The sequence below is a fragment of the Notamacropus eugenii genome, chromosome 1 (assembly GCF_028372415.1).
Source record: "Notamacropus eugenii isolate mMacEug1 chromosome 1, mMacEug1.pri_v2, whole genome shotgun sequence".
In the NCBI taxonomy this organism is placed as follows: Eukaryota; Metazoa; Chordata; class Mammalia; order Diprotodontia; family Macropodidae; genus Notamacropus; species Notamacropus eugenii.
In genome coordinates, this window is record NC_092872.1 from 213,352,684 (window position 1) to 213,376,227 (window position 23,544).

General features: G+C 38.8%; 1 protein-coding gene across 1 annotated transcript in view; it reads right to left on the reverse strand.

Annotated features, from left to right (window-relative positions):
• Window positions 1-7,838: 7,838 nt before the first annotated feature.
• PIK3AP1 (phosphoinositide-3-kinase adaptor protein 1) overlaps window positions 7,839-23,544 on the reverse strand; it is a 139,105-nt gene continuing 123,399 nt past the window's right edge. The window contains exons 15-17 of the mRNA XM_072626460.1: window positions 21,320-21,390; window positions 20,636-20,754; window positions 7,839-9,527 (exon numbers count right to left, since the gene is read on the reverse strand). Coding sequence (XP_072482561.1) covers window positions 9,470-9,527; window positions 20,636-20,754; window positions 21,320-21,390 — 248 coding nt within the window. The 3' untranslated portion in view covers window positions 7,839-9,469. The remainder of the gene's footprint in view (window positions 9,528-20,635; window positions 20,755-21,319; window positions 21,391-23,544) is intronic.

Sequence of the window (23,544 nt, forward strand, 5' to 3'; positions counted from 1 at the left end):
TATTTCTATATATGTTGGCATCTTGTATCTCTACTAGACTATAAGTCTTTTGAGAGAAGGAACTGTTTCTTATCTAACTTTGTATCTCAGCACCCAGCACAGTGCTCAGCATGCTCAGTAAATGCTTAATAAATGTTTGCTGGAGGATAGGAAACAACATTTTAATTCAAACACTTTCACAAGATTAAGAGAAACAATGAGGAGGCCACACCTATAAGAAATGTACTGTTTAGCAATACTGTCCCAAGATCATGAGTTAGAGCTGTAGCATACAGATAAAGATAGGAAGTGGACCTGTGAGTCCATTGGATTAGAGGAATCTTCCTCTACCAATGCAACCTTATCTGCAATTTATAGTCTTAGAGAGCATTACTTAGATCATTGAGAAGTCAAGTGACTTGTCCAAGGATATATTACCATATTCATGTCAGAGGCTGAATTTGAACCCAGTGTAGCTTCAAGTCCAGTTTTCTATTTGCTATCCCATGCCGCCTCAGTAACCTTCAGAAGGTTCTGATAATAAGGACAGTGTAGGCAATGTGCTCCCTTGCAGCACGGAATGTGAGTGTTGTCAACAAAGTGCTAGTGACTATTATCTTTGTCTAGAAGCCTGCGTTGCTACATGTTCATTCACCTGAAACCCTTCATGAGCAGGAGTCAGGAGCGGGAGAAGGGTGGAGAAGAAAGACTTCTCTGGGCCTACCTCTTCCTTTACCAGAGACTGCCCATTCTTCTCCTAACAAGTCATCCTTCCTTTTAAGCTGGGCAGAAACTGCACACAGCCTGAAATACCTCTGTGCCCAGCTTCTACCTGTGCAAACACAGTTGGTGGAAGTCATTCGGGATGTCTGAGGGAAGCTGTCAGAAGGCATCATGCACCACTTCTTCCTCCTAGAAGGATCTCTGCACTGGAGAACAAACATTTTTTGGTCTCCACACCTTTGTTTAAACCATTCTCTATGCTCGGAATCTCTTTCCAGTCTCTGACTGTGGGACATCCTTCTAAAAGTCAAATACTTCTTCCTCCATATTTTCCTCATTCCCATTCTAGTCTCTAGCCTCTCCAAGGGAAACAATCCATCAGAGCTCTCAGACTTTTCTTAGCCTTTTTTTTTTTTTTTACAATTTTCTCATGTTCATATCATTCCTATCAGTCTGCTCTGCATTATTGTATAGTTACCAAAGCTTTGTGTACTTATTCAGGTCCACAGCCATACTATAGAAACTGAAAGGAGGAGGTATGTAGCTATCATACCATCAGTCACAAAAGGTCTTGGTGGTCTGCAACTGAGGCAATCTGTCATAAACAAAGATTTCATATTCTCTTCTCCTCCATGGTACTTTTCTGATCTTCTTCACTGCATGTGGCCCTCTCCCCAGTTTTGAACCTTGGGGCTCTAATCCTTTATTCAGGATTGCTATTAAGCTTTAGTTATCTCTGTGAATTCCTGAATTTGAGGTCAGGGCAGCTTTGTGTTTACCTGAAATGGGTATTTCACTCTTTCACTGATCTCTGGTATTGACTGGCTCCACTTGTTTGTTCATTCTCCTGTAAAAGGTAAGGTCCCAGTGGTGTGTGTCATATTTTCCCACCTAGACTATAAATTCCATGAGGGTAGAAGCATATATTAATTCTCTGTATATTACCTTGTACCGAGCACTCTCACTCACCACCTAATGTAGTACTTGCACACAGTAGGCACTAAATAAATAGAATCATAGTTTGCAACCTCAGCTCTATCTCAGACTTTTCACTTTCTCTCATTCCATATATCCAATCCCTTGCTAAAGCTTGTCCTTTGAACCTCCACAATATCTTTCTAATCTGATCCCTTCTTCTTACTCACATAACCACCACCTTAAACTCAGGCTCTTATCACTTCTTGCCTAGATTATTACAAGAGACTTCTAATTGCCCCCTGCCCCATCCCTCCATCCCTCCCTCCCCACTCCATTCTATCCCCCACACAGCTGCTAAATGATTTTCCTTAAGCACACATCTGATTATGTCACTTCCCTACTCTATAAACTCCAGGGGCTCCCTAATGCTTCCAAGATGAAATTTAGACTAGTTAGCTTTTAAAACCCTTAAAAAAACTGACCTTAAAGTATCTTTCCAGTTCAGAGTAGCCTTTTTTCTCTTCTTCATATATGGCACATCATCTTCTGATTCTGTATCTTTGTACTCACCATCCCCTATGATTGAATGTTCACTCTCTCTCCCTCACCTCTTATCTTGTAGAATTTTTCTTTCATCAAGTCACAGATCAAGCACTGCTTCATCCATGAAGCCCTTCCTGATCCACCCCCAATGTTAGTGCCCTTCCTCCCAAACTATTTTGTACATACTTTGAATTTTTTAACTGATTCTCATATTTATTCTGTTGTAGTTATGTGTATTTGTAAATACAGATATGTATGTTCCTGTCAATTCATGTGGATATATAATGTACATGTATATATACACATATATGTGTATTACATACATATACTTATTGCAGCCCTTGTTAGAATGTAATCTACATGTGAGTAAGGATTCCTTTTTTTTTTTTGGCATTTGTGTTACTAGTGCCTAGCACAGGGCCTGGCACTAAGTAGTTGCTTAATAAATGTTTCTGGATTGATTAGCAAAATCATAGAATATCATGGTTAAAAGAACCTTAGAAGTCATTTATTTCCACCCTCTCACTTTAAAGATGAAACAAATCCAGGGGCTAGTAAGTGATAGATTTGGAACTTGTGCTCCTTCATTTATTTTTCACTGTCTCTCATAAGTTATTGAGTGTGTGTGTGCTGGAGGTGGGGGCGGGGAAGTGCTGATTGAGTCAATCAATTAATCACTCCAACCAACTAAAGTAAAGGATACTCTAACACTGATACCTTAACCAGTTGAGAACACTTCTATTCAATCAATCAATCAATCAATCACTGGCATAAGACCAGGTAGGAGCAACCTAGTTAATCAGTTTGGAAGGAGTGAAGCCCAATTCCAAAACTGGATGAAATGAAATGACACTGCAGGAAGATATATTGGTGTTGTCTGAGGAAACTCGGATGTATCCTGTGGATCTTCTATAAAATAACAAGTCAATTCAGAGCCTAAGTATTTGAATATGGTATCTCAGAGGAGACAGAATTCCAGTCAAGCTCCTGAGAAAAAATTACTTTAAGGGGAAAGGGTTGGGGGGAGGGGGTGGTGAGAGCTTTTAACTAATTGGTATCAATTGATAATCATAGAGGGAATCATGCCAGTGGAGGCTCGTGAACTAAAGCATTAAAAATTCCCAACCTCTCAGGCACTACCCATAGACTCTTAAGGGGAAATGCAGGAGTCACCCTCTGGGGACCCGACTTGCCAAAGGCAGCAAAACATATATGACAAATTGATGGATGAATTAATGAATGAATAAAGCAAGTGAGCTGCCTATCATAGATGCCCAAGACCTATTCCTGGGAGCTACTGGAAGCAAAATATGGCATGACCCTGAGAAACAGGACATTATCTTTTAGTTATAGTCCTGGGGCTCAAAGCCCAGCAAACCTAAACACAAGTCTGCCTACCCATAAAACTAAGCACAGGTCTTGTCTTTTCCCCCAGGCCTCCTATCCCTTTGTTGAAAGATTCCTAGATGTCTAATATCCAGAGCTATTCTCTACTTATTCTTTGTACGATCTCCCCAACTATCCTCAAAGTATGATTATGCAACTTGCTTTGACTTCTGTTTTCAAGGAAGACCAATGACATCACAGGGTGATGTCTTAACTCATGGGTGAACTGGATTTAAGTGAAGCAGAGTTGCACAAAATCATCAGCCTCACTTTCTCTTCCTGAGTCAGTGAAGTTCAGTGGCAAGAGAAAAGTCAAGATACCTGGCACTGGCCTGGGATGCAAGTGAATGACCTTGATATCTTTGATGTGTAACCAACCTCTAAACACTCCAATGTGTCACCTTCATGACTGTTGGAACAAATTGTTCTCATCTGCCCATTCCAATGGGGAAAATCTTCACATAGTTGGGATCGACATTTACTTTGAGGTCCACTGGTTATCCTCAGTCTGGTATAGCTCCATGTGCTGAGACAGTTTTACTAGGTGAGGCAGCTGCACATGCGATAGCTTTTTGGAGCCACAGCTGAGAGTTGGGTGACTCAGATAGACACTAAAAGTGGATGAGCAGCCCCGAAAAGGGATTAGGCAAAGGGAAGCAACTAGAAAGTAAGAAGACTCAATCAATATTTGCACATGTTGAAATTTAAAGTATTACTCTGTTTAACCCTACAATATAATCTCCAAATCATTTTCTCTACCTTTTCCCCCTTTGCGGTAGAGCTATATTCCATGGCTATCTTTGGCCATTTTCTTCACTTGCTTTCTCAGTTTTTCTAAGTGCTATTTTGATTTTTTAATAATACAAACAAAAAAGAAATGCATAAAATAAACAACTGTGGAAATTGTTCACATGTCCTGATAATAAGAGAAAGGCAGATATCCTCATCCCTGTGAGATCCAATTGAACTTCGACTTACTCAAATCTTGCCCCAGACCACCTAGAAACCAGTCCAGACTGCTTGACTGCTCACATGACTTGGGTTGATGGGAGTCACCAACTTTCCTTCATATAAGATTGAACAAACTTTGCCATCTGCCCTTACATGGATTTTTGAGGACTTCCTGGCTCTACCATTTGCCCTACAGTTTCCCACTATCATCTGATCTACTGACAATCTAAAGATGCCTGCGTGAGCCATGTAATCTGCCCCTCTGGTCTTCATTTACCCAGCAACTGAACTCTTCATCATGCTATTTTCTCTCCAAGCATGAACTTGACCAGAGACTGTCTTTCTCTAGTTGTTATCCTCAGTGCTTAGTAGGAATAGGAGTTCAATAAATGCTTTTTCATTGATTCATAATGTCTGGTTTATGGCTCCCTTGACCCTTTTGATAAATGCCATCTTTATGAAACAAATACTTCTTTTTCCATTTGAGAAAAATCTTAAGGATTTGGCAAAGGTAGAAAAAATCAGCAACAAGCAGGGACTGTGGGAAGAGACCCAGAATGGGTGTTCGGTGGTATTTTGATTGATAATAATGTTGAATATTTTACATTTAAAACTTGTTATTCCTTGTTTTAGTAAAATGTGCTTTATTTTTATAATTCTGGATGTTGGTTGCTTTTAAATGTATAAGATTTTCTTATAGAGTCTGGATATCACAGTCAAATAATTAAATTGTTCCTGTTTAAAAAAAAGGGGCAGGGATCTAGGCTAGCCCTCACACCAAAGGTGCAGCTAGCATGGGAAGGGAGTTTAAAGAACTCTTAAATAATTAAATAGAGAATTATGGCTCAGAGTTTCCACTGCTTCGAGGATTTGGATATTCAGAATACTTGGGGCTGTTCATTTCAGACTAGAAATGAGCATCTGCTCAAAAATCCCTCAGATATCCTTGGAAGAAGGCTAGAGAATTTTGGATTTGAACCATAAGTAACCATGCTCTTAGGAGTTCCTGTCCAGTATTTTGTGTATGGGACAGTAATGTAGTGGAAAGAGCACTGGAGCTGGACTTAAAGATCTGGGTTCAAATTTGAACTTGTGTGATATGCGTGTGAACTTGTATAACTTATTTCCCCTCTCAGTAAAATGAGAATGATAGTATTTGTGCAATCAACTTCCCAGGGGTAGTATGAAGAAAACTCTTTGTAAACTTGAAGGTTCTAGAAAAAGGTAAGGATGAAAGACAATACAGGACATCAGAAAAACCATCAACGACCCTTTATAAATATTGGAAAACAAATCTAGAAGAGAAAAATTGTAAGACTGGTTTACCTGTGTAAAATTAATAACAATTATATTCATTTTCACAAATTTCTTATCATTTGTATTAATTACTATAAGACATAACAATGATTATTCATAACATTAAAGGTCAGATTAATTTTATTAGTCTTAACAGATACGAGGCAGCTGGATAGTGTGGTAGATGGAGTGCTGGGCCCAAAGCCAGGAAGAGTAGAGTTCAAATTTAGTCCCAGACACTATCTGTGTGACCCTGAGCAAATCATTTAACTTCTGTCTGCCTCCACTTTATCACCTGCAAAATGGGGCTATTAATAGCACCTACCTTCCAAGGTAGTTATGAGGAAAAAATGTGCTAATCTTTGTAAAGGACTTTTGAAACCTTTGAGTGCTGTATTAATACTAGCTACTATTATTATTCGATTAAACAACAACTGGAATAATGTACACATAGCACTTTGTAAACCATAGAGTACTTCATACACATAATCTATTGTAGCTAACCTCCACAAGTGCTCTCAGAATGAATAGCCTGTTGTTTGAAAAAAAATTTTTTTTAAGTGAAGACAACATTACTCTCAGTGTGTAAATGAACTTGGTAGCTAAAGCCAGTGACCTCTGATGGAGTTAGTGGCAGAAGCAATAGCTCTGGCTGTTGTAGAAGTCATCTCTTTATAGCTAGCCTAGAATGGGGAAATGGCAGTTAACATTAGCTGCTGCTTAAGATGCCAGACCTAGAAACATAAATGGCCCCATCAAGTATAGCATTGTTATCCAACCTCATGTACACAGGATCTTAGATTGAGCTCAAATTTACCCATCCCTCCACTCATTTTAGAGACTAATAATCTGGGCTCAGGGTGTCTGAGGTTGGATATGAACTCAGATCTTCCTGGGTCCGTCACTCTATCCACTAAGCCATGCCCACCTCTGTCTTTGGTAACAAATCCCTGCAACCTGACCCCAGACTTCACTTCTCACTACTTTTCTTGGATTTGATTTGATCTATGGTTTTGACCTTGCTTCCACTCTGGACACTACCTTTTGCCTCTGGCCTTTCAGCTCCATACCTTGTGTATAGATTATTGACTTTTGCTCAAAAGGACAATTCCTATCCTTACCTGGATAGGTAATTCCTGATGAAGCCTTCCCCAACTCCCCAAATTGGAAAGTTCATGTCACTTGCTCAACCTTAGCCTGTGACAGGACTAGGGGAACATCGACAACCCCTAAGACTGTGTTTACCCATGTTAAAACGTCTTCTGTAGATATTTCAAGTCTTCAATTTATTATTTCTCAAAGAGAAAAAGAATCTATCCTATCACATCACCACCTTAATTTCTCTTTGTATTCTGTGGTGACATATTTCCCCTCAAGAGAAAGCTGAGAATTCCAGCCAAATCTCTGAGAGGAAATTATATTAGAGTGGGGGAAGGAGTGGGGAGTCTGAGCTTCCATCTGACTAATTAATATCAATTGATAATCATAAAGGGAAGCACAGCAGTGCCGGCTAATGTATGAACACTAAAAAGCATTAGAAAGAGCATTAAAAAGGCATTAAAGAGCATTAAAAAGACAGCTTCCTCCCACTCCCTCAGGGGTTACCCACTAGTATCTAAAGAGAAGCAATTCAGTGAATGGAATGCTTGATTGGTAGCCAGAAAGGGTTGGGTTCAAATCCCACTTCTGACATTTATTTGCTCTGCAACCACAGATAAGTCACTTAACTTCGCTAAACCTTAGGTAACTGAATACATTTAGGAAAATAAGAAGTCCTCAAAAATGTTTCATCTAAACTAGTGATACAGTCAGCAGTCAGTCAGTTTTAATGTCTAAAAAGATCAGAAAACCTAGGCTGTGTTTATTCCAAATCATATCCTTCCATGCTCACCAATTTATTTTGAATCAAAGGAGGGTGTTCAGCATTTTGTCTTGTAATTTAACAAAATTACTGTTAAGGAAGGATCAACAACTTGGACATAAATCAACAAGAGTCTTTGTCTGCCTTGTAACAAAATGAATAAAACTAGAGAGAAGGGTGATTGAAGAAATAAAGAACATTTTATCATCAAAGATTCATCCGGCAAAAGGTAATTGTTCAGAGTTTTAATACTACTGCTATTGGCCCATATGCACATTAAGAGGGGAAGAGAACAACGTTAAAAAGAAATTGACAGAGCCCAGAATGAGAGTGGTTTTAGAGTTCAGAGGATGAGATTTCTAGGCAAAAGGTAATTCTGAGAGGGCTTATAGGAATGTGTGTATGTGTGTTGTGTGTGTGTGTGTGGGGGGGGAATGCTGATTTGTATTCTCTGTTTTAACAAAATAAGAGGCTCAAATTTAGTTATTTTAAAATGGAAATTTAAGATGGGAAGTATGGAGTAGAAGCATGCTGAACATGGAGTTAGGAAGATCTGGATCCAGTTCCCCACCTCTGGGTTATGTGACCATAGGTAAGTCACTGACCCTCTCTAAGACTGTTTCCTCATCTATCAAACAGGAATAATAATACTTGTAATTGTTACCTCACAGGCTTGTTGGAAGGCCCACAAGATAATGCCTGAAAAGCTCTTGGCAAACGTTAAAGTGCTATACAGTTGTCAGTTATCTTCACCATCATTATTAATAAGCAAAAAACCCTAATGCTTTTTCTATTTTTTCCCATATAAAATAATCTCCCTTTTCTCGAAGAAGTTGGCATCCTGCTCAAATCCAATAATAGTGAAAGCAAACAGAGAATCCCACACCTATTATGGGATCTTCCCTACCACTCCTGGCTTGAAAATGACAGGGAAGTCACGAACACTCTCAACAGTACCAATGCAGTCCCTTTTCTGTGATGACTCAGAGTACCAACTGGCATCTCTGCAGCTGAGTGGTATACTGAATAGAGCACTGGACCTGAAGTCCCAAAGACCTGAGTTCAAACCTGAACTCAGTGTATAAATCTGGGTAGATTCTATCTGTCTCAGTTTGCTCAGCTGTAAGATAGGGATAATAACAGCACCTACCTCTCAGGATTGTTATGAAAACAAAATGAGATAACATGTAAAATGCTTTGTCAAACTTAAAGAGCTTTATAAGTGCTACCTATTATTACTATTATTACTGATAACTTCTAATACCCTTGACTGATAGATTCCTTAATATAACTAAATGTTCACTGTACAGAATTGTGTGGGGTTTTGTTTTGTTTTTTTAAAGCAAATAGGTATTTAGATGCTCAAACCCCTGAGATTTATATATAGAATCTTTTCACTTGCTGTAATCCTTGCTTGGTCACTAATTTTATGTATGAGTATTCTGAAGATGCATTTAAAGAACATGTCAGTAAAATAAATTTTAAAAATAAATTTTTATGAATATTCTTAGGGTTTTTTTTTTTTAGACCCCCTAATGAAAGGCATGCATTCCAACCAAATCTTCTGTCTTCTAGGGAATAAGGGAACTTCTCATTCAGCTTGTTTAAGAGGAAATGAAGTTCCTGGCTTCCCAGTCCTTGGCAGCTAAGGAGCCCCTTTTTCAGAGACAGTCCAATCTGACCACGTAATACATCTTAAGAACAGGAGAAATCTCAGTACAATCCAACATTAAGTCAGTGATGATGTCATCAAGGAGCTGGAAATCACTTGCTCTTCTTCCAAAGTCCTGTTTAAAGAAGATGGTAGAGGAGTCAGCGGCCTCTTGGTGGAACAGGTGGAGGAGGATGGAAGTTCTCTCTACTTGGAGGCCTGAAATGAAACAAGGAAAGCAGGTTGGGAAACCAATTAGACTAACTTCAAAGTTAAAATCCATAATATGTTACACAGTTTACACAGCATGCAAAATATATACACACCCATTTTTTATACTCACTTCCTGTGACCAGATGTACGAGTATGTTTGGTTATTGCTGGTTTTTTAAGACTTCAGAAAAAAAAAGGGAGGCAACAAATTTACTGACAGTGTTTTTTATGTTAATTTGTTGTTCTACAGCTCTAATGGTTAGGAGATCAGTTCAATAGAAATGAAGTTAGAAAAGAAAAGTACAATATTTTAGCCAATGGCAAAGTAAAAAGGGTAGTTGAAAGACAGCTGTCCAGGGACAGGGTCCTGTTTTGCCTCTTCCCTGAAAAGAAAGGAGGGGCAACTAGGTGGGGCAATGAATAGAGTACTGGCCCCAGAGTCAGGAGGACCTGAGTTCAAATTTGGACTCAGACATTTGACATAATAGGTGTAAGCTGTGTGACCTTGGGCAAGTCACTTAGCACCAATTGCCTTGTCTCCCCCCCCCCCCAAAAAAAGAATGGGGTTAGGGGTGGGGAAGAGAAGGAAAGAGAAACAGAGATGAATAGAACAGTTAACCTAGTGTCCTAGGATGGCTGCAAACAATGTGAGCCTTATATTTGGACTCTCTCTTGCTTTTCTGTGTTTACTTGGTTTTATTTTCATGTCCTGTTTTATGTGTTCCTGATGACTGATCTGAGGCAGTCATACAGAAAAATGTTCCACAGAAGCAGGTTGGCGGCTGCTGTCTACTTTTGTTTGATTTTTTGGTGGGTTTACATTGTATCTTGCTACCTTGCTGAGCAATTAATTGTATCAAGTCATTAATTTGCTGATTCTCTAGGGTTTTCTAAGTAAACCATCATGTCAGCAAGTAGAGATAATTTGATAGTTTCCCCCCCTTTTTTTGCCTATGTTTATGCTTTTAATTTCTTTCTTTTGACTTATTGCCAACACTAACACTTTCAGAACTATGTCAAAAAACAATGGGGGGACGGGGCATCCTTGTGTTCTATGTATTCTTATTAGCTTAGCATAATAACTTCATATTATTTTGTCTCATTTGCCATGTTTCTATTGTTTTTGAATGACTGTGAATGGTTTTCTAAACTTGAGTAAAGCCCAAGTAACAATTTACAGATAAAATCAATTGTTTACAAATGGGCATAAGTGTTGTAACATGCATATTTAATTATGTTCGAAATTAGCCAATAACTCTGAGAAAGAGAGTGCAATCAGGCACTGCTTAATTATCACTCTCCTTCACATAATTGTTATGCTACCTCGAAGTTGCAGTTGGAGGAATTACTCAGCAAATGCTTACTGAAGGCCGCCTTTATGCAATTTTTTTAAGTGAGGAAAAGAAACTCAATAAGCCTGGAAAATGAAGGGTGGCTTTTGGTTTAGAGTGTAGACTAGAAACTTCAAAGGCACAAGAAGGACATAGTAACAAAGCCCATCATTGTCCAGTTCTTTTGACTTCTGAAAACAGACAACTTCATTGGGTACTGAGTGAGTAAATTTTACATTGAAAAATCAGATCTTATTTAAACTGCACAGTGTATCACAGAATTAGGGGGAATGGGTACAAAAGAATTTTAGAGCTAAAATGGTACCTGAAGGGTTACTTAGCCCTGTCTTTTGCCTTTAAAAGAAAGGACTGTGTATTTTTTTCTTAAAGATTTCCAGAGAGACCAGAGATTTAGAAAAAAATTATTACAAGCTAGTTACATATTAGATTGCCAATTTACATATTATTATGGGTTACAATCTGCCTTGTTGGAAGGTAGTTATGCTGATACAATCATGTATTTGTTGAAATATTTATATGCCATACATACTTGCAAATACATTTAATGATACATTGATAATTTTATTTCCAAACATAAAAAACCTCAAATCCATCACATTTAAACTTTTTGCCAGTACTTTTTAAAAAACAAAATCAGATTTTCAATCTTTTCCCCCTTTCTCTTGTTTTATGTCCCATTTTCATAATGTTCTTACTAAATATCATGACCAAATACTTTTCTGATTATTTTACATGCTGAAATGAAACCCCATTTCTGATTTTGGTGCCAATATAATAAAAACCTGTTCTTTCTAATTTTTCTGTCCTTTTTAACAAGATTCTATAAAGTCGGTGTAGCTGTAGCCTATTAATTTGCCAACCTTATCTTTCTGATTTGTTGCTCATTGTTTCACCTGTGTTTGACACTTCATAACCCCATTTGGGGTTTTCTTGGCAAAGATACTTTAGTGGTTTGCCATTTCCTTTTCCAACTCATTTTACATATGAAGAAATTGAGGTAAACGAGGTTAAGTGACTTGCCCAGGGTCACACAGCTATGTCTGGATTTACACTCAGGTCTTCCTGACTCTAGGCCCAGTGCCCTATTCATTGTGCTACCTAGCTGCCCCCAATATTTCTGCTACCCCTTGCCAAGTAGCCTCAGAACTCTTTAATAATTGCATATATGAATGTTTCCTTTTTCTCATACCTTCTTGGACAGATACTTTCTATTCTAACTTCAGAAATTTATATTACCTTTAACCACTAGCACATTCTGTAACAGATAACATACAATTTATATACTATATCAGAAAGCTACGTAACTAAAAGCATTAAATCTATGGAAAATTGATGGCCCAAGATGAGTAATCAATCACTGATCATTTTAATATTTTAAAAGAATACTTAATTACAAAATGGTATGATAGAATTATTAGCATTGTTTTAAACCCTTCAGAAAATACAATGCTGAAATTACAAATTAATATTTATCATTTACATGATGCTTTAAGGATTAAAAAGTGCTTTACATATGTTATCTCATTTGACAAGAATAATCCTTTCTACTTAAACATTACATAAATATATATGCAAACATTAGACAGTGTGGTTCAGTAGGCCTAACAGTGGGTTGGAAGAATTGGGTTTTAGGCCCAGCTCTGGAACAAAATAGCTCAGTGACCTTTAATGAATCATTATACTTTGCTTGAGAAATTTCCTTATCTGCAGACTAAAGGGAAATATGATCCCCAGTTTTAACATTATAATTTCATTCACTTACAAAGGTTATAGTATATTTCAGTGGAAAGAACACTGGTTTTGGTATCTTAGGTTCAAATCTTTCTTCTGTCACTGTCACATTGGTTAAGTCACTTAACCTTCCCAAGAGCAAGTTAGACCAGATCAGTGGCATCAAATTACCATAGAAATGGGTCCCTGTGGACCACATATTAACTTAGAAAACTACAAATTAATATTATCTGTGTTGTACCTTATTTTTATTTGTTTTGTCAAACATTTTCCAATTACACTTTAATTAACTGATTTTAATTTGGGCTGCACTGGGGAGTTTTGTGTGTTGCCGATGCTGAATTTAATACCTCTGGAGTAGATAAGTTCTAAGACTCCTTCTAGCTCAAAATCTTGGATCCTGTGATAGCTCTTCATTTGACCCATCTGAGTAATATGGCTTTTCCACCTAAAAGAGCTGTTAATCTTTGAATTAGCCCTCTGGGGCTTGAGGAAGGAGGTGAAGATTTCCAAATTTCAGGACACCCTAACCTTCCAAAATCTCTAAAGGGGCTCTGAGAAAGTTCCTTTGTCTCCTACTTATCTCTATCTGGGAAATACCAGAAGGTAGGAGGGACGTGATGAAAAGAAGGTGGGGAGGTACCAAATTTTTGTTTTGGGGCTGCTTTTCTGTTTTCCTTTCAGAAAATGGTCGCCAGATTGAAAAGCAGTTCCCCCTCGAATACACATACATATTCTCCTACCCTGGAAAGCTAGGAGCTTAGAAACAGAGGACCAGCTTCTCCACTCCAATGATCCAAATCTCCTGCCTGCTAAGGTACAGATCTTCCTTGAATGCCTTGGACATACTGCCCCCAGAGGACTTCTCATAGCCTAAATGCCCTCTGCCCCACCTTGTTTGTCCCTCAGCCACCCTGTCCAAGGACCTGGCTCCTGACCATGCTTCCTGGAGGTAGAGATGAAGTCATGCTCGTGTTTGTATCTTACCAGCATTCCTTATACAACAGGTGCTTAATAGATATTTATATAACAACAACCTCTCCTACGGTTCCTGCTCTCCCCACTCCATGTAATTTATTTTCATTTTACAATTCCTTTTTACAAGCCTTTGTCCCACAAAATATTTGCCAAGAATTATCTCTGGACCCTTCACCATATCTCTAAAAAAATCTAAAAAATGATGGTAGGAAGGGAAACTCATCATCAGGAGAGACCCAGCTTGGACACTTACGAGCTATGTGATCTTGGACAAGTTACCACCTCTCTGGGCCTCACTTCACTATCTGGAAACATGAGCATAATAACATTTGCACCACCTACCTCACAAGGAAAAGAATTCTGTAAACTTTAATAGTGATTCATATATACCTATGCAATAATTTTATTATTATAGTTTTTACCCCTTTCAATAGCTTCACACAGGTTCCTCTATTTTTATGCTTACCATAGGCACACTAAATTTTTTAAACAATTAACTATTCTTCAAATGATTATTCATTTCTTTTGTTTTTTTAATATTCTCAGTACTCTCCAATTTACTTTTTTTGCTCCAATTTCTTTATGTCTCTCAACTTAGACATTTTTCTTTTTAAAAATGTTTATCGATATCTTTAGTTTCCACAGTCTTTATTTCCAGTCATATCTCTCCCCTCTTCCTCTTCTTGTATGTAATTTTCTAACAAGTCTCTAAATAATTTAGAGGACAGAAGAAAGATTGTTTCCCTTTTCTTTCCTTTTAAAACAACATAATATTACATTGGTATTTTCTTCCACAATTGCTACATTCAGAGTGAGCTCAGGCACCAAATAAAGAACTCATTCCTTTTTCCTGCTGTACTTGGAGCTAACAAGTTCTCCCCAGCCTGAAACTACATTGTCAGAATCTTTTTGCACTTAAATGTACAACTATAATATTAGGTTACCATTATTTAATTTAGAACAATGCCTGCATTTTTCTTAGACAAACCTAAATAGGAATTATCCATATAAACTTTAAAATCTGAATGTATTAGGAAGGGAGAAGAAAGTCTCTCACCCTAGTGATATGGCTTAACGTCTGTCAAAATGTCAATTTCTTAGCTTATCTCTCTTGCTAGACTATAAACTTTATGAGGTCAGGGGTCACATCTAATTCTTCCTTGCATTATTTACAGAACCTTACACATGACTGATGCTTAGTAAATATTTGAACTTGGCTTGGAAAATATTTAAAATATGGGCTATTAATGGGAACTATGGAGTTTCCAAAAGATTATGAAGATTCCAACTGACATTAAGAACTCTACAGATTGGACTAAACAGCATATATGCTCTTGCATTTCATCATTTATGGCTTGTGGAACATACAGCTGCTTTCTAAACTACATTTGAAAAGTTCCCTAAGACCCTACTGCCTTGTTAGATTTTATTCCTTAGCATTAGAAGGAAATCAATCAATCAGTTAGCATTTTAAAATTTGTTTGGAGGGTGGATCTCCCTAGCTTACCCAGGACGGAAGTGTAGAAGTCATTCATGGGCACCACTCCACTGTGGATTGGCATAGAAGATGTAACAAAAATAGTCCTTGCCCTCAAGAAGCTGACACATTAATGGAATGATCCTTAAGAGAACAGCAGTGCTGTTTAGAGCAACTTTAGCATTAATAATCATGCCTTAAATTTACAGAGTTTTATACTCTCAGAAAATACTGCCATGTGCATTATCTCATTTCATCCTCATTTCAACTAATAGAGTACATAGCACTATTTTAATAAGGAACTGGTCACCCAATAAACATAAAGTATTATCAGTTCTCCGCAACACATTGTCTCACATGGACCTTTTAACTGGGGAACTTAAATTTATACTGTTTCTATAAACATTATTTAAAACTTTTTTTATAATACATTAAAATACAGACATTTTAATAATAAGTACATAGGGCTCCCATTTCTATCAAATATGTGGGCCAGAAGGGACCTCAAAAACCTAGTTCAACTCCCTCACTGTACAGATAAAGAAACTGAGGCCCAGAAAGTTTGAATGAATTGTCCAAGATCACAGAGGTAAGTAGGAAGAATTTGAACTCAGCACCTTTGACTCCAAATTCAGTATTCCTTCTACTGCACAAAACTGCCTCTCTAGCACTTTAAGCTTTTCAAAGTACTTCCCTATGCCTTATAACTCCTAATCTCATTTTTCCTTCTCACTAGGACCTCCAGTCCTTTCATCCTTCGTTACTTTCCCATGCCATTGCCCCATGTTGGTCATACTCCCTCTTCCCAATCTTAGACCAGTTTAACTCTTCAGTTAGCTCTTTTTTCAAATCCCTTGCTCCCCTCACGCTACTTCTGATCCCCTTTACTAGATCCCAACCAGGGATTACTCTCACCATCTTCCTCCTTTGTTCCTGTTCACATACTGCTGAATAGAACCAGAGGAAGCCAGGAATCTGTGCTGACTGTATCCACTACATAATTTTCATTATCTAATCTCAACTGGGCCCTCACCACAGCAAGGCAATCCTTCTACTTCTCTGTAATTTATTCTCTACCCATTCACCACAGTGGATATTCCAAACCTCCTCTCTCTACAATCTTCCCAACAGCATCCCTTTCTCCACTCTCTCATCACACCACACACACATACACACTCACTCACACAACTGAAAAAACTGAGGTCATTCATTGAGGACTTCCTCTTCTCTTTTTTTTTTTTTGATTAAAGGGGCCATCTCTTGAGTAACTTAAAGAAGCCTTAAAAAAGAGGTTAAAGGTATTAAACCCTTAAAGAAGGTATTAGACTGACTACCAAACTGAAGGTCTACAGAGCCGTTGTGCTGACCTTATTGTTAAATGCTTGTGAAATATGGACAGTCTACCAGCGCCATGCCAGGAAACTGATTCGCTTCCATTTGAACTGTCTTAGGAAGATTCTGAGGAACACCTGGCAGGATAGGGTACCAGACACTGAAGTCCTTGCTCGAGCTGAACTGCCAAGCATTCAAACTATGCTTCAAAGAGCACAACTCCAATGGGCTGGCCACGTTGTTCAAATGCAAAATGTACGCTTGCCAAAAAGACTATTTTATGGAGAACTTGCATGGGGCAGGTGATCACATGGTGGCCAGAAGAAATGATACAAGAATACTCTCAAGGTCACTCTAAAGAACTTTGGATTTGACTGTGCAACATGGAAGACACTGGCACAGGACCACTCAGCATGGCGTGCCTACATAAGAAAAGGTGCCATGCTCTTTGAGCAAAGCAGAATTGAGACAGTGCAAAGTAAATGCAGGATGCAGAAATTTGGAATATCCACTCCAAATATTCACACAGACTATCTGTGCCCAACCTGTGGTAGAGCATTCTGAGCCCGTATTGGTCTGATCAGCCACATTCAGACAAACTGAAAATTCACTTTATCATGGTGATGTCATTTTGGTCCTCTTCGAAGATGAAGGACAACAACCAGCCAACCAACTTAAAGAAGCCTATTCATTGAATGGGTGTATCTCACTCAAAGTAAGATTGTGATAAGACCTAAGCCTGAATGGGCCAGGGTCTCACTTTGCCTCCTGGGCCATTTCCAGTCATCCTGATGAATATCATGCCACTGGACCCAGATGACTCTGGAGGAGAAAGTGAGACTGGTGACCTTACACAGCCCTCCCTCACTTAAATCAAAGTCAACTGCAAGTCACATCATCATCTTAATGTCATGGTGATCTTCGAGAATGAAGGACAAACACAACCTGTGAGTGAGTAGCAGTTCCTCTCCCCTCCCCTCCCCTTCCTTCTCCTTTCCTCTCCCCTCCTCTTCTCTGGTGTTCTGTCCAGGGGAAGGTAAACTCCATGGCCAAAAGCTGCCTTTTTTCCTCCAGGTTTACTGGCTACATTTCTTGCTCAAGGATTAAACCTTAAACCCAATTCACTCTGGAGCTCATAGACTGGAGAGCAGGTCCCCACCTATCTAGCACAGAGTGGATGTAATAACTAAATAGTAATTGTTTCTCTTTTACCCAGGAACCCTGATGGTCTTCCCTCCCAGTTTGATTTTTTTTTTTTTTTTGATTAGAGGGGCCATCCCTTGAGTAACTTGAAGACTATTCATTGAATGGGTATATCTCACTCAAAGTAAGATTGTGATAAGACCTAAGCCTGAAAGGGCCAGGACCTCACTTTGCTTCCTGGGCCATTTCCAGTCATCCTGATGAATATCAGGCCACTGGACCCAGATAGCTCAGGAGAAGAAAGTATGGGTGGTGACCTTGCACAGCCCTCCTTCACTCAAATCAAAGTCAACTGCAAGTCATGTCATCATCTTGATGTCATGGTCCTCTTTGAGAATGAAGGACAAATACAACAGCCAACAACCTCTTCTCCCTTTTCCCCATCTCTCACCTCTGATATCATCCTGTCTTCTCCAACACAGAGTCTTTGTTTCCCCTAATCTTTAGTCTCCCCTTATCTATTGGCTTAATCCCTGTTATCTACAAACATACCCATCTCCCAGAGCCTTAAAAAATTGTCCTGTGATCCTAACATCCTTGCTAGTTATCATCCTATGCATCTCCTTCCTTTCTCAGATAAACCCCATGAAAATGCTATCTACACTCAGTACTACCATTTACTCCTTCTTTCTTTGTTTCTACAAACTTACACACTCTGAAGTCTGGCTTCCAACCTCAGCATTCAGCTGAAACTGTTCTTTCTAAAGGTACTAGTGTTCACTTATTTGCCATATCAAATGATATTTTCTCAATGCTCTTCTTTGACTTTTCAAATGCCTCTCTGCCTCTCTGATCACTCCTTCATCTCTTTTGTAGGATCTTTATCCAAGTCATGCCCACTAACTGTAGGAGTTCCCAGGACTCTTTCCTGGACCCTCTTTATTTTTTCTCTATATTATCTCATCTGTATATTTATATATATTATCCATCAACTCCCATTTGATTGAATTTTCAGATCTATGCAAATGATTTCCAGAGCTATATAGTCAGCCCTAGTCAGGTGGTGCAGTAGATAGAGCACCAGGCCTCGACTCAGGAAGATTCATCTTCCTGCATTCAAATCCAGCCTCAGATACTAGCTGTGTGACCTTGGGCAAGTCACTCAACCCTGTTTGCCTCAGTTCCTCATCTGTAAAATGAGGTGGAAAAGGAAATGGTAAACCATTCCAATATCTCTGCCAAGAACACCCAAATGGGGTCATGAAGAGTAGGACATGACTGAAAACAGCTGAACAACAACAGTCTTCTTAGCTCCAGTCACAAAACAACAATGGCCTGTTAGACATCTCAAACTGGATGATGCCCTGTGGATATCTTAATTTCAACATATTTACCACTGGATTTATTATTTTTCCCCTGAAGCCTTCCCCCATTCCGAATTTTTCTTCTGACTGTCAAAGGCACGACCATGCTCCCAGTCACACAGGTTCTCAACCTCAGTGCCATCCTTGGCTCTGCACTCTCAATCACCACACATCCAAACAGCTGCCAAATTACGCAACTTCCTTCTATATAACATTTCTCATGTGAATTCTCATGTGTCTTTTCCCTCAGATAGCCACCGGTCTAATTCAGGCCTTTGTCTCTTGCTTGGACTACAGCCTTCTAATTGGTCTCTCCTCAATTCTTTTCATCCTCCCATAGCTGCTAAAGTGATTTTCCTAAAGCATGGGTCTGACCATGTCATTCCTGTCCCTTATCCTCCCAAGTCAGTAAACTCTAGTGGCTCCCTAATATCAACAGAATTAAATATAAATTTATTAAATGTGAGTTTAATCAAGAATTAAGCAATTCTTAAACTGGGATAAACTCTAATGATTCCCTAATACCACCAAAATTAAACATAACATCCTTTATTTGAAATTTAAAATTTGTCACAATCTAGTCTCTTCCTATTATTCCAGTTTACATACATGTTGTTCCCTTCCATGCACTCAACAATCCGATCATATGGGACTACTTGTTCCCTGCCCACAACACTCTTCTCTCCATCTCCATACTTTTGCACTGGCTGTCCCTTATGGTTAGAATGCTCTCCATCCTCATCTCTGCCTATGAGAATCCCTGATTTCCTTTAAGACTCAGCTCAAATGCTACTTTGTGTAGGAAGATTTCATTGAGTCCTCCAGATGTCTTCTTCTCTAAGGTTACCTTTTAACTATTCTTTATGTATCTTACATGTACCAATTTATTAAATATCATCTGCCCCATGAAAGTGTAAATTCCTTGGGAGCAGGCACTATTTTTACCTTTCTTTGTATTCCTATACTTAGATGACATATTGTTATTGCTGTTCAATCATGTCTGACTCTTTGTGATCTTTTAGACCATACCATCCATGAGGTTTTCTTGGCAAAGATACTAGAGTGGTCTGCCATTTCCTTCTCCAGTGGATTAAGGTAAACAGAGGTTAAGTGACTTGCCCAGGGTCATACAGATAGTAAATGTCTGAGGCCAGATTGAAACTCAGGTCTTCCTGACTCCAGGCCCAGAGCATTATCCACTGAACCATCTGGTTGCCTCCTAATTGGCACCTAAGTAAGCACTTAATGCTTGTTGATTGACTGGCACATAGTAAGTGCTTCATAAATGGTTGATGACTGTCCTCAGAACAACTGTGACATAGCACAATTATAATTATTATAGAAAGACTATAAAATGAGGTCCAGAAAAGGTAAATTACTTGCCCACTATCATACACATAGTAATTGTCAGAACCAGCACTCAAACTTGGGTCTCTTGCCTTCAAGTTCTAAGTTTTTCCCACCCATTTGTGCTTATAATAAATGATCATGTGATACTTAAGATTCTACCACTTACAATGTGGCTTGTCAAACATGGCACCCTTCTGTCACAAAACAAGTGTAGACATTTTAGTGGATAAAGCATCCATTGAAATGAATTCATATTTGTGAGGGTACTGGGCAAAGAGTAGGGATAAAACAAATGTTTATTCCTTCCTCTCTATTTATACCTAGTCTCATGGGATCAATATGCTATTCCTTTAACTGAGACACCCTGAATGTCCTGGCATAGCTTACCTATGAGAGGCAGCTCGAGGAGGTATCCTGGGAGGCCTTTCGAGTGACATGAAGGGGGCTCTCTCCACGTGCTGGGGACCTGGGCTACGGCTTCTGTTAACTTCTGGGAATTCATTGTCCTTCAGGAAGCAAAATCAGGAGGAAGAAAGGGGAAAACATAAAGTTTCAGCCAGTCATGTAGGATAAAGATTACTATCTCTAAATCTCCCCAGGGTCAATAAGCAGGATTTTACGAAAGAGTGGCTTGCAGACCTGATCAGCTACTTCACACAGACATATAAGACTATCATGTCTTTCAATTTCAAGATGAATTTAATTAGGGAGAAAGTAAGAACAATTATCAGTGCCTGTCACAGAAAGACCCTCAACGCAATCAAGAGGTTTGACCTAAGAGATAGGTGTCAGAAAGTACAACTATTGCTAACAAGGTCATCAACCAGTTCTGATGACTTGTCTGATACTGACCCAATAATGAGCAGTGTGATCATCTAGTCTCTTACGATGGTCATCAAGAAGACAAGAACTGAGCCCTTGGTTCTCTTGAACTACCCAAAGCCTTTTATTTATGGGGAAAATTCTATGAAATCTTTTTAAAAATAATTAATTAAATAAAACTGCTCTTTTGAGAAACAGAATTTTAAATCATCTTCAAACCAATATTTTGGTTTAGGATCCCAGTCTTACCTCATTGTCACCTTCCATGCCACTGCTAACACTGAGGACACTTCGTGTGCTGGAACGGTTACTATTGCTACCTGGTTGATAAAAAACAAAACAAAACAAAATCAGCTAAGTGAGATGTAGAAAAGGCTAAAAGGCTAAATGGAAATCAACATTTACTTAGAGGCGAGTTGTTTTTTTTCCTGTTTCTAACAAAAGGGGTGTGTGTGTGTGTGTGTGTGTGTGTGTGTGTGTGTGTGTGTGTGTGTGTGTGTGTGTGTTTGTTTTAAGGCACAAGGCCCATAATCAAATTGACTGCCTTATGCTGAAGCTTTATTATTTTTTCATTGTTTCTAGCTTAAAGCTATATGAATCAAATTTCCCCTACCCCCTTCTATTTATGATCACTTGTAATTGATGGCCCTCAGCAATTCACTGGCATTTCTGCATCTGAGAAATAAAAGTTGAAACTGAAAATATGGCAAAGAAGCAAATAAAACAGTATTGATATTATTTTGGCAAAGTCAATGTACCTCTTTTGAAAAAGTAAATAGTAATGAATTTTGTGCTTTTACATATGATTTCAATGTCTATTTGGCAGCTAGGTAGTCCAGTGGATAGAATGCTGGGCCAAGAGTCAGGAAGACATCTTCCTGAGTTCAAATCTGGCCTCAGACATTTATTAGCTGTGTGACCCTGAGCAAGTCACTTGACCCTGTTTGCCTCAGGTCCTCATTTACAAATGAGCAAGAAAAGGGAACAGCAAAGCACTCTAGTATCTTTGCCAAGAAAACCCTAAATGAAGTCATGAAGAGTCAGACATGACTGAAACATGACTGATCAACAAACATTTACTACCTGTGGGAAAAAGCACTTTACCCCAATGGCTCTAGGAAATGAGGGACTGGGATCAGGTGATCTCTGAGAGTCCTTCCTCAAATTCTTAGTTTAAAATGCTAAGGAGTACATGGCCTTTTATCTGTTCCAAATGTAAGGCTTGCCTTTAAGGGATGTCCTACTTTACACAGGTCAAATCTCATTACAGTGAACTCCAAACAACTGTTCAAATTCTTGTTCTGTGCTAGAATTTTGTGGTACCAAATATAGCTCCAATAACCGGGCCATTCACTAGAGTGTGGAAGATCTTTCTTTTTGTTTCTTACTTCAATGTGAAGATTAGTGAGAACCAGATGGAATTTGCAATTGCTTTTCCATAGATCCCAAACTGTAATAATATCTCACTTAGAATATTCAAGCATATACACATATGTGTGTGTATACATGTGTATATGTGTGTGTGTGTGTGTGTGTGTGTATGTCTTCATTCATTCAATTGTTTTCAACTCTTCATGACCTCATGGACCATATCAACCATGAAATTTTCTTGACAGAGAAACTCAAATGGTTTGGCATTTCCTTTTCCACTAGATTAAAGCAAACAGAGGTTAAGTGACTTGAGACTAAGGTTGCACAGCTAGTTAAGTATCTGAGGCTGGATGTGAACTCAGGTCTTCCTGACTCCAGGCCCAAAGCTGTATCCACTGAGCCATCTACCAGTCTCATACATATAGTCAATACTATAATAATGTGGCATTTTAAGGTTGAAAAAGCATTCTACATACATTAACTCATTTAACCTTCACAACAATCATATGAAGTAGCTAGTTACTACACACAGATACTATTAGCCCCATTTTATAGAAGAATGTGGTTCATCTTTGTTTTCAAAGAGGATCATGACATTAGGAAGATGATACCATGACTTGTCACTGAATTGAATTTGAGTGAGGGAGGGCTGTGCAAAGTCATCAGCCTCACTTTCTCCTCCTGAGCCATCTGGGTCCAGTGACCAGATAGAGATCAGGACAACTGGAGATATGCCAGGATGCAGTGGGAGACCTTGGCCTTTTTAGGCTAAGATCTTTCTGAGTTCCCACTTTGCCTGAGGCAGCACCCCATTCAGTGATTAGGCCTGTTTAAGAAGTGAGTTTCTGGCCAAAAGAGAAAGAATTACTTACTCTGAGCCATCTCAGCCCAAAAAATAACCATGAAGTGGTGCTCAGGCAGGAACCTATTGTTGGCCAATCCAAGAAAGACAGAGTGAACTGAGATTCAGAGAGGTTATGTGACTGGCCAATGGTCACATAGCTTGTGATTTTAAATCTAGTGCTCTTTCCACTATACTAGACTGTCCTTCCTTAAGGTGAGAGTCTGTAGGTAATAATGATAATAATAATTACAGCCTTCAT